At 45.8% G+C, this 12,213-nt stretch overlaps 1 protein-coding gene across 6 annotated transcripts in view; it reads left to right on the plus strand.

Moving 5' to 3' along the window:
• SRGAP3 (SLIT-ROBO Rho GTPase activating protein 3) overlaps positions 1 to 12,213 on the plus strand; it is a 264,333-nt gene that overhangs the window by 145,229 nt on the left and 106,891 nt on the right. For all 6 annotated transcript variants that reach the window (XM_025920885.2, XM_086697528.1, XM_025920893.2 and 3 more), the window contains exon 3: positions 3,168 to 3,330. In XM_025920885.2, the coding sequence (XP_025776670.1) occupies positions 3,168 to 3,330 (163 nt within the window). The remainder of the gene's footprint in view (positions 1 to 3,167; positions 3,331 to 12,213) is intronic.

Raw genomic sequence — 12,213 nt, forward strand, 5'->3', positions numbered from 1 at the left:
TATAGCAGGCATTCTTAGCCTTGGATGCACATTAGAATCCTACAGAAAATGTTTAAAAATTACCAATACTAGGGGCGCCTGGGTGGCTCAGTCAGTTAAGCATCTAACTTTGGCTTGGGTCATAATCTCATGGTTTGTGAGTTCGAACCCTGCGTTGGGCTCTGTGCTGACAGCTCAGACCCTGGAGCCTGCTTTGGATTCTGTGTCTCCCTGTCTCTCTGCCCCTCCCCTGCTCGTGCTGTGTCTCTCTCTTTCTCTCAAAAATAAATAAACGTTAAAAAAAAATACCAATACTAAGGCTTTACCCCTGGAGATTCTGATTGAGTTGGTCTTGCATTGGGCCTGGCTCTTGGTGTTTTCTTAAAGCTCTGCAGGTGATTCTAATGTATAGCAAGGTAGAGAACCATGTGACCTAGAGGATAAATTCCAAGCTCATTAGCTTGGCATTCGTTGCTCCCCACAATCAAGCCCTTAATCTGCCCCTCCAGCTTCATGTCCTACCAGTCCTCTCTTAACATGTTTGAAATTCTGGCTCTATGGAGCCACTTCTCTATCTTTGTATCCATGGTGCCCTCTGCCTACAATTCTCTCTCTCTCTGCTCCTCTGTTTGGAAAACTCCTACCCATTTTTCAAGACCCAGCACAAATGTGTTCTTTTCTCATGGAAATTTATATAGCATCTACTAGGAATCAGGCACATCCCTGGGCACTGGATGTGGTGCCTGGAACAGAACAGTCTCTTCTCTGGAAGAACTTACGGTAGGGTGAGGGATGGGGATGGAAACTGCTTGAGGCAAATGTTCTCAAACCTGAGTGTGTTAGGATACCCAGAGGGCTGGTTGAAACACAGATGCTGGGCCTACCCCTAGGGTTTCTTAGTAAGTGGCCTGGGATGGCCCTGAGAACTTGCGCTTTCAACAAGTTCTCAGCTGATCCCAATACTGCTGGTCCAGGTACCACAGTTTGAGAACCCGTGCCTTAGCGTTTGATCACAGGTGCACTCTCTGTGGAGGTATCATTGAAGCTGAGACCGAGAGGAAGAGAAGGAGGCAGTCACAAGAAGAGCAGGGGCTCACGCATTCCAGATGGAGGGAACAGCATGCATGAAGGCTCCAGGTGGGAGGGAACCTGGCACAACGGAAAAGGGGAGTGTGTGCCTGGGATGTGGAGAGCACAGGGGAGAGTGGTGCCTTCTCCAACTTCTCAAGTGGAACTGATGCTCTGTGTGTGTCTCTGTTATAGCACTTTCTCACCTTCCACTGTAATCCTTTCTTCTGCCTCAGCCACTTGAGAAGGAGCCCCTCCAAGGCACGTCTGTGTCACGGTCACCCACAGCCCATCTGAGACCTGATGCTGAGTAAATGCCAAGGGAATTGGGCTGGGTGGTTGAATTTTTTCGTGTTCTAGCTTTTTCTCTAGGTTACAAGCAAAGAAGCAATTTGTTCATTTTTTTTTCCTGTGGCAGCCTATCTTCCTTTTTCTTTAGGCATTTTCCACCGTAACCATCCTCTAAACCAAACTCCTTTCTCCCGGATTCGTGCTAGCTGGGCAGAGTTTTAGCCCATTTGGTGACAGCCAGAAAATTCCTTTTTCTGTCCTCACCTGTCCTTCCCAAGCTTAGGAGTTGCAGTGGGGTCTGGGGCGTGGGGGTGCTGCAGGTGCCCAAGGCTGTTGGAGCTGCACCCCCGGCACATCCCCTTGGCTGTGGGAGGATAATGTGGTCATAGAGTCAGCAGAATTCCCTTCCTCAAAATCACTGGTAGTGGGCAGCTGAGCATATCCGTGGCCAGCCCTCTGGGGTGGCCCACCTTGAGGGCCCAAGGGGAGAATGCAGGTCTGGGACTATCTTAGAGGCCAGCACCTTAACATGCAGATGGTCTTCTCCCCCACATCCTGCCTTTTCCAACATGTCCTTCCCACCCTGGGAAGTAGAATAAGGAAAGAATCAGGGCCAGAGGGCAAGAACACAGCACAACACCACATGTGGCAACATGAGATTATCGGTTTCTAATCACCCTTACTTCTTTCTTTTTGGAGAGTAGGGTATATATATGTGCACACACATATGTATATACATGTCTGTGCATATATACATATATGTGTATACATATACATGTGCACACATGTGTAAATATATGCATACATATATGTATATATGTGTATACATATATACAGATATATGTATACGTGTGTGTGTACACACACACACTCACACCCTTTACTGAGGCCAACAGAGGGGCCTTTGGGAAAGTGTACACAAGTGAGAGATATTCCCCCATTTCCTTTTTCAGAAACATCCTATTTCTCATATCCCATTTCAAACATATCTCTATGGTATGTAGATATCTGGTTCTCAGACTTTGGCTTGAATCAGAATCCCATAGAAGGTGTGTTAAAACCTGGATTGCCACCTCTAGAATTTCTGATTCAGCAGGTCTGGAATGGGGCTTGAGAACCTGCATTTCTAGCGAGATCTCTGGTGATGTTGCTGCTGGTCTGAGGACCACACTTTGAGAACCCCTGTTTTAGCAAAATGCCCGGCTGGAGTCTGCTAAGACTTATCAGTTGTTACAGGGCGGGGGGGGGGGGGTGGGGGTGGGTTGTGGATTTATTTGTCTTGTATGTACTTTACTCAAGCATCCCATTTGGGAAGATGGGTTGACATCCTCCCAAATACAGAAGCTGAAATCCTAACAAGCTCCCAGCTCCACTGGGAGACAAAGACATGTGTCTCCAAGAGACCAAGACACAGAAGCTGGCCTGGAAGAGGACAAAGGGGCTGGGGGAGTCAGGGAAGGGTCCACTTTTGTTTTTCCACTGCATAGTTTTAGCACTAATAGGAGCATTTCAAGCACAATTGGTTGAGTATTTCTTAGCCCCACGGAAGGCAGCTTCTGACCAGAAGGGAGTGATGCATGTAGCAGATTCCACATGCAGTGGGAGAGGAGAATGGGATAGGACTTAGAACCCAAAGACCTGGGTTTGGCCCCAGCACTGCTCTGGGACCTTGGGGGGGGATCGCTTTACTAGCTGTAAATGTGTTCCAATGAAACTGAACTTGAAAGGGCCTCGTGAAGTTCAAAAGAGCTATAGTGGATGACAATGCAGAACACTTGTGTGGGTGACAGTTCCAGTGAGGCCAACCTGAGCTGCCTTGGTTTCCACAGGAAGGACCAGTACCTCCTCTCACCCGTGAACTGTTGGTATCTGGTCCTGCATCAGACCAGGCGGGAGAGTCGAGATCATGCCACCCTCAATGACATCTTCATGAACAATGTCATCGTCCGCCTCTCACAGATCAGCGAGGATGTCATCAGACTCTTCAAAAAGGTGGGCAAGCAGGCCACTCTACCTGCTTGGATATCTCTGCCCCAGGCTGGCCATGGCAACACTGCCAGGGTGCCAGGGTGGGATATGGTTTGTGGAGATGGGACCAGGAGGAGGGGAGGTGTGTTGAAGGGTGCAAGGGGCCGAGGGCTGGACATGGTGTCCCAGACTCTGAGTCTGAATCCTAGATATGGGTGGCCTCAGCCATTTCCACAACCACCCCCACAAAAATTAAAATATCTGCATGGTTGGCAAATACTACATGTTCATTGTAGGAAATTTGGGGAAATGGACATGAGCACACACACACACACACACAAATTTAAAATCACTTGGAATGGTACCACTCTGCAGTAATCACTTTGGTGCCATAGGAATTTCTTTAAACATATAAATGCAAATACAGTTTTTGTAAGTTCTCATATCTATACATCTCCAGTATACATTTCCCAAAAGACATGAGACTGCATATATGACTTTACTGTCTTCTTATGTCACCTAACAAATTACATAACACTGTATGGCAAAATTTTCCCAAGTCAATAAGTATATTTCTGTACCACTTTTAAATTATTCCATAGAATTTCATAGATTACCCTCATTTATTTAACCAATCTTTTATTGTTGAACATTTAGCTTATTTCCATTATTTTACTCTTAGAAATAACACTACTCTGAGTGTCTTTGTATATATACTTACGTCACGGTCACTGCTATTATCTTATGGTCGGTTTCTGCAACAGGAATTTTTGGGTCAAAAGTTTGCTCATTTTTTTTTTTTTAATTTTTTTTCAACGTTTTTAATTTTATTTTTGGGACAGAGAGAGACAGAGCATGAACGGGGGAGGGGCAGAGAGAGAGGGAGACACAGAATCGGAAACAGGCTCCAGGCTCCGAGCCATCAGCCCAGACCCTGACGCGGGGCTCGAACTCACGGACCGCGAGATCGTGACCTGGCTGAAGTCGGACGCTTAACCGACTGTGCCACCCAGGCGCCCCAAAAGTTTGCTCATTTTTAAGACTTGTAGCAAAGTGCTCAGTTGTTTTCAGAAAGGTTTTACCCATATAAATGCCCAGAAGTCAGGTGTGCAGGGAACAGTCACTTGTATGAGCCCTGAGGCCTCTATATCCCAGGCCTCTCGCGCAGTGCCTGGCAGACAGTAGATGATGTGTGTAATGTTTGTAGAACTGAACCCACCTTTGTGAACTTCAGTGTCCTCTCTGTAAAATGGGCTGGTCCTTTGGCTTCAGCAAGCCTCATCTTCTGTGTCCTATCAAATGGTTTTAGGGTCAACTACTTCCTAGTAGTACATGTGAAGGACAGGGAGGCGTTGACCAGGGTGTGGTCTCTGGGTCCAGAGGTTTTAAATTTCTGGGTTCATAGGTTCACAATCCTGGTTCCATTATTTATCAGCTGTGTGTGTGTCTTTGGGTGTTATTACTTTAACTCTGTGCCTCAGTTTCTTCATTTGTGAGATGAGGATAAAAAGACACACAGGGCCTTGGGGACGATTAAGAGAGTGTTAACTCTTTAAAAAAAATAAAAAGGAAAAAACAAAAATGACTTTGGCATGGGTCATGATCTCATGGTTCATGAGTTCGAGCCCCGTGTTGGGCTTTGTGCTGAGAACGCTGAGCCTGCTTCGGATTCTCTGTCTCCCTCTCTCTGCCCCTTCCCCTCTCTCTCTCTTTCTCTCTCTCTCTCTCTCTCTCAAAAGTAAACATTAAAAAATTTCTTTAAAAAAGAGGGTGTTAGTCCGAAGAAAGACACGGTCAGTAAGTGTTCAGGAAAGCTGGCTACCATTCTACCAACGTGAGTGTTATTACCAAAATTATTGAGCTCATCTTACTAGGCGCCAATTTTAGGGATTAGGTGACCTGGGATTGCTAGAAGCACAAGGAGGAGAACAAGTTGATTTGAAATGTAATAATCTCTCTGTGGTCTGTATTTGGGTTGTCCACTTTGAGGACAACTTCTACAGCAAAACGGTAATCACAGGCTAATTCCCTCCCACCACACAATATGTGCCGGTCCCCTCTTGGGGCAGTGTTTATGAAACGTGGTCTAAGTTTAATATTTGTGTGAGCAAACATAATTAGGAAGGTAAATACAGTGCAATAAAAAAAAAAAAAATCACAGTGCTTTGCAAAACCAAACAGCTGATTCCGATCACTCGGTCTGGCCAGAAGCCCCCGCCTGCTGCCAGTGTCACATCTTTTTCCTGGGTGGGAGTGACTCACAGAGAAAGGGTCATCAGGGCCGTTAGGAAATGAAGGGTCTTTTTCCTGACTGAGCCCTGGGACAAGTGAGATAAATCTTTTCAGTTCTCATTTAGGCTGACAGCAGCCTCACTGGTGATGGAGGTTAACAGGGTAGAAAATAATGAAAAAATGTCGACAGCTGAGCTTCTGGCTGCCTTGTTACCAGGCCTGTGCCTGTGGAACAAAGGAAACGGCCTGGCCCCTGTGGGCCAGGAGAGAGCCGGAGAAGACTCTGGCTGGCTGATTTAGCACAGCGCGGTCCCTTTGTGTCACATCAGTTATAGATAATCTCGGCATGGAGGCTGCACTCCTTATGTACTAATAGATCCCACAGACCTCCAGCAACGGTGAGGCCGTCTCTGGTCAGACTGGGGAGTGGGATCGTCATTCACTCCATCTTACTAATGAGGGGGTAAAGCCTGAAAAACTGCCAGAGAACCCAGACTTGTCCGCTTTGGGCCCATTTTCATCACCGGCAGGAAGCAGTATGGCTGGGCTTTTGAAGTTTGTCTCAGAACTGCCCCTCACTGACTTGTGAACCCGGGCCAATCTCTGAGCCTCAGTTTTCTCACCTAGGAGATGGAGATGGTGACAGTGCCCACTCTAGGGGGCTGCTCTGAAGAGCAGAGGTCGGCCAAGTGCCCAACACAGGCCTGGCATCCAGCAGGTGCTCATTAAATGGTGGCTTTCTAGTGACCCTGAAGACTGGAGCCTCCTCCCTATTCCTGAGCTGGGTCCTAACACTCGAGGGGATGTTCCTTCCCCACCCACCAAGCCATGAGCTGCTCATGCATCTGCAGGAAGGGAGAAGCTTCCAGGCCAGCTGTCCTTCCTGGGTTTGGGTCTGGGGCAGCTGCTCTGCCTACCAGGTTCTCGCTGACTCAGGGTGCTCTTTGACTTAATAACTTACCTTCTCATGATTCTCCATTTCCCCTTGCAGTGCAGTCTGTTTGTATGACTAGAAGCAGCACTTCCCATTCTACAAGCCATCCTAGGATTCCTGCGGGCAAGTGGACATATGCACACAGGTGGCCCTTGCTTTAAGTATGAGATAAGGATCCGGTGTAGGCAAAGGAACTGGCTGAGACCTTAGAGGCCATCATGTTGGTCAGAGCTTTTATGGTTGTGAACAACAGAAACCCGACTCAACTGACTTGAAGGAGGAAAGGGACTTACCAGCTCTCCAGAGCAAGGCTGGCTTTAGGCATGGGGGCTTCAAGGGCACAGAAGAACTCCCATCTCTCTGCAGCTCTGCTCCAGTTTTCTCTGTTTCCTCAATTTTTTGGGGGGTGGGGTGAAGGACTCTTTTACAGGAAGTCTCTCTCCATGTGATAACCACATGCCCCCCCCTCCAGGCTTACATCCCCCCTGCATCAAGCCCCATGGAAAGTGAGAGCTCCTTTCTCCCAGAATTGAGTCTTATAGGCTCTGATTGCTCAACATGGGTCACACCAGCGCTCCTGAAGCTGCACCTGTGGCCAGCGAGAGGCAGTGCTCTGACTGACCAGGCTCAGGAAACATCCCCACCCCTGAAGCCACGTACACACTCAACTCCACCTAACCCATGAACAGAGAATGGGTGGTTCCCCTGAAAAACTGGAGTCCTCTTATAAGAAGGGAGAAATAAAACAACAGATGTCCACTAGGCCTCTTTTCTAGTCCCTTTATCATTCTCTGCAGGAGCTGGCCCTCCCTCTGCTAGATGTCCCTAAGAAATGGTATTCATTACCTCTCAGGATAGCTCATTCCATTTGGGGACAACCACGATCAATAGAAAGTTCTCCCCAATGTTGAAATAAAATCTCAGTGTTTACACTCAAGATCCTGGTCACGTCCTGAGGGCCACATAGACCAATCCACGTGGAGACTTGTCAGTTGCTCGAAGATAGAAATCATGACCACCAGCCAGATCTTTCCCACCTCTGAGTAAACACCCCAGGTCCCTTCAGTTCACCCTGTGATTTGGCTTCATGCTTCCCCCCCACCTAAGTCATGCCCCAGGCTTCTCTGACCTGCACAAGTTAACATTCAGATCTATTCAGAATACTCCAGGAAGGTTTGAAGGGCTAAGAGTAGAACAGAGCTGTCTAGACACATTCTTTCTAATAATGAAACTTATGCAGGCTTTTGCCTTTTTGACCTCAGTCTCTTCACATGGTTGGCTCCCTCTGAGCTCCCTGCTTGAATCCCTGGTATTTTTATGCCAGCTGTTTTTTTAAAATCTATCTTTTGAATTCTGTACTTGCGTTTCTTTATATTTGGTCTTTTCAAACTTCATCTTATTAGATTCTGCTCAGGGCATCTGCATGGCTCAGTTGAACATCTATCTGACTTTTGATTTTGGCTCAGGTTATGATTCCAGGGTCATGGGATTGAGCCCTATGTCAGGCTTTGTGCTGAACATGGAGCCTGCTTGGGATTCTCTCTCTTTCTCCGCCCCTCCCTGCCCCTCTCTCTCTCTAAAATAAATAAAAAGTTAGATTCTGGTCTAATGGGATAATTGTTTTCTTTAAGTGATTTTTCAAGCAGCAATAGGGTAACTCTTCTGAGAGGTCCTTATTCCTCCTCTGTGGGGAAACACTTTTATAACTTCTCTATGTCTCCCTCTGTGTTCCCTTCTTCGGTGTGTCAATTCTTTAACCTCATGTTTGATTCTTCTTTACCTTCTTAGTGGAGAGGTGGAAAGTGGGTCAGATGCTTGAGGATGAGTTCACAGTGGGTGACCTTTGAGTTGGGTATTGAAGGATGAATAGGAGTCTGCCAAATGGAGAAAGGACGTTGGGAGTTCAGTGTTTGGAGAAAGTCAAGAGCACAATGGGTATATCACGGTGGAGGTCCAAGGTAACTCAAAAGGGAGGCTGCAAAATGGCAGCCTTCAGTTGAATTTGGTTCTCAAGGATAATCTGCATGGCCCTCATTATGTTAAGAAAAATAAAACCAATATTTGAAAATTGTAGGAGTTCACATAAAAACCAGGACTTTGCATTTTTAAGAAGTCCTGTCAATATCAGATCCCCATAGGTAATTCTTGGTTGAGTTGGCTGGGACTGAGTAGCTGGTAGCCCCTATAGGCAGGGCACACTCTCCCCACTGCCCCAGGGTCCTTGCTCTCGTCTAGTGTAGTATACCTGCTTGGCTCCTTTATTTAGCCTCCCTGGCCCCTTCATGCATTTGAATTTGCGGCCTCAATTTTAAACATTATCTACCAGTGATTCACAAATTCTAGCATCAGAAACACCTAGAGGTCTTGTTAAGCAGATTGCTAGGCCCCACTGCCACAATGTCTGATTTAGTAAGGGGGAGAGAGGCCTGAGAATCTGCATTTCTAACAAGTTCCTTGGCGATGCTGATGCTGCTGGTCTGGGGACCACACATGGAGAATAACTGACCTCCTTGTTTCACAGGTGAGGAAACTGTGGCCTGCCTCTGGTAAGCACAGCATCTGGCCCCAAATGCAGGTTTTTCCACTCCAGGTCCTGTACTGAATCTACTAACCCCTGCGGAGCACCAGTGGTGGTGGTGGTGGGGGGGGGGGTCCATCTGCATCCTGCCTGCTCTCCCTTCCTGCCCCTACCGTGTTTGAGACTGGGCATTGAAGCCCATTCATTCCATTTTCAGTCTCAGCCTCCTTAACAATAGCCATCCATTATTCTATGCTCCGATGCCTGCAGAATTTAATTAATTGCCTGGCCGTGAAGTGAATTTGATTGTTGGGAGCTGCGGTGTTCTGGAGGAAGCACTAATGAGGAAAGACTCTCAGCAGAGAAGAGAAGGCATCTGGGGGGCTTGTGTTTGAAAGCAGCCATTCACTGTGTGGCAATAGGTCTTGGTCTTCAGTGAGCTTTTTCGTTCCCGCCTCGAAGATGTCCGTCGCATTTCATAAATAAATCAGGGCTTTTGTGTCCAATAATTGCCTTGCTTTGTAACCAAGATCAAAAGCACCAATGGCCTTGGATTCAAAGCCAAGTTTATTTTTTATTTCGTGGTTGCAGGAGAGAGTGAGGGTTTGCATGCTGGAGGGTCCAGCTAGGAGGCCTACATGGAGACAGAGCAAGTGGGCAAAGTGCCAAGGGAACGAGAAACCCTCAGCCAATCTCCACCGGCTCCCACGGAGATGAAGTCGTGAACACTCACTCTGCTAGTACAGCCTGCTGAGCTGGTCACCATCAGGCATTCAACCCCCTCAATAAACATTTATTAGTGCTATCATGACAGTAGGCAAACAATAATCATAGAAAGCAAACAGTGAGTGCTTACTGTGTGCTGGGCTCTGGGCTAAGCACTCCATTGATACTTAATTCTTAAATCCTAAGAGCAAGATGCTGTCATCATCCCATTTTACAGATGAGGGAACTGATGCTGATGAAGGTGAGCTGGAATTGGACTCCAGATGTGTGTGACTGGAGCCCATGTTTGGTGTTAGACAGGTGGTGAAGAAGATAGATGAGTCAGACACAGTGTCCTCTTTCAGGGAGATCACACTGTAGAATGGAAGCAAAGACAGGTGTGTGGCTGTGATTCAAATGTAGCAGAGAGGGATGTTGGTTCAGAGGGAGGAGGACTTCTAATCTGGGCTGGGGGTTGGGGCTCAGGGAAGGTTTTATGTTGGGGATGCAGCATTTGAAGTGAGTCCTGAAAGATTAGGATTTATCCCAGTTTGGGTTCCCCAGGAAGATGATTGAGAGTGATGACAATGCAGGGGTATATTAGCAAATGTTCTTGGGGTTTCCACCTGCAGAAGGAAAGGAGGGAAAGCAGGAGTCAGTGAATGGAGAAGTTGGGCTGTGGTGCAGTCACAGCTAAAGCCTCAGTTGACTCCTTGGGGGAGCTCGGAAGCTGGGCTGGCCCTTCTGAGTTCTCCTGAGTAGGGGCAAGGAGGATGGACCTTTACCTTTTTGGTGCTCCCAGAAGGGGGCATGGTCTTAGGCAGACCTAGGTCTTGGCTAACTGCTCTTTAGCCAAGGTAGTTCCTGTCTGCCAGCAGCCCTCCACACAGCTGGGGGATTAAAAGGGACTGAAAGTGACCTGGGTGGCACATCACCATACAGATATGCAGAGATTTGAGAAAAGTCAGACATGGGATTCCAGACCAAAGCAAAGGCTGGTGGACAGAAATGTCTGGGTCCTGTATCACGAGCTGATAGGTCAGTGTTGCAGTCCAGTGCAGTGGTTAGGGCTGTGAACAGATTCCCTGGCTCAGTCCCTATTTTGCCACTTTCTGACCATGTGAGTTCATTTTCAAGATGAAGCTAATAATAACCTCCTTCATGGGGTTGTTGTAAGGATTAAAGAAAGATTATATAAAACCACTACCTGGTACACAGTAAGTAATCAATAAATATTAACTTTATTAGGATGGTTATTGGGGCTTTGAGAAAGAACACAGTGAGACTTAATTTTGGAGATGGGATGAAGGAATATTTTATTCAGGGCATACAGATTAAACAAAGTGTCAGAAACAAGAAAAAATATGCTCAGAAAGCCACTCACTGATTAGTTCTAAATCATGGTGGCCTTGTCTCTTCTTTTATAACCTCTTATTTCTTTTTCTTGCCTTATTATATTGGCTAGGACCTTCATCTCGTACAGTATGGAGGGATATGGGAGAGAAGTGGTATTATTGACTTTTAAAAGGCATGTTTCTAAATTTTCACCATTTAAGACAAAAACTCTTAGCAAACAGGAATAAGCAGAAAACTTCTTTAGCCTGATAAAGGGCATTTACCAAAAGCCAACAGCAAATATCATACTTCCTGTTGAAGAGAATTCAGCAAGATGGCTGGTTGCAGAAATTAATCATATTCCTGTGTGTCAGCCAGGTCCATTAAAAAATAAGAATGATTGAAGATTAATGCCATTAATGCTACAAATTAGCTGCATCCTAAAAGTTTCAATAAGTGATGCTTTCATTGTCATTCAGAGATTAATATTTCATAATTTCCATGGCAATTTCTTCTTTGACCCATGAATTATTCAGAATTGTGTTTACTTTAGTTTCAAAGGTTTTTTTTTTAAGCTTTATGCTTGCTTTTAACTTATAACTTTATCACAGTTGATAAGAAAATAAGATCTGTGGGTTATATTTTTAAATTTTTGTTGAAGCATTGGCCTTATCAGATATCGAGAGCTCCTCTAAAGTGATAGTCAGTAAAACAGGCAGTTCTAGAGCAGTGCTAGGTAAGCTGACTAATGGGACAGAACAGGACTTTTTGCAAATGAGAGCACAGTACATGACAGTGTTGCATTACAGATTGGTCGGTAGATTCCACTGGTTGTCATTTTGGGGGTTATTTTCGGGAAATGATTTTACACATACACACACACATATTTTTTTATATGGAAAAATGAGACCTCTACCTTCATTCACAACAATATATTCTAGGTAGATTAAAGCACTAGAGGTAAAAAGCAATACTTTAAAACTATAGAAGAAAATGTAGGAGGTTATATTTAAAACCCTGGGGATAGGAAAAGAAACATAAAAAAGAAGGTTTCTTTTGCCTAAAGGAAACATAAGAAAAGCACAAACTCTAAAGAAAAATATTGACAAATTCCATTATGTTCGAATAAAAAAAAATCTTCCTGCAACAACAAATAAGTAAAGAGAAAACCAAATGAGACACA

This window comes from Puma concolor, chromosome A2, assembly GCF_028749965.1.
Source record: "Puma concolor isolate L17-30 chromosome A2, mPumCon1.1.hap2, whole genome shotgun sequence".
NCBI lineage: Eukaryota > Metazoa > Chordata > Mammalia > Carnivora > Felidae > Puma > Puma concolor.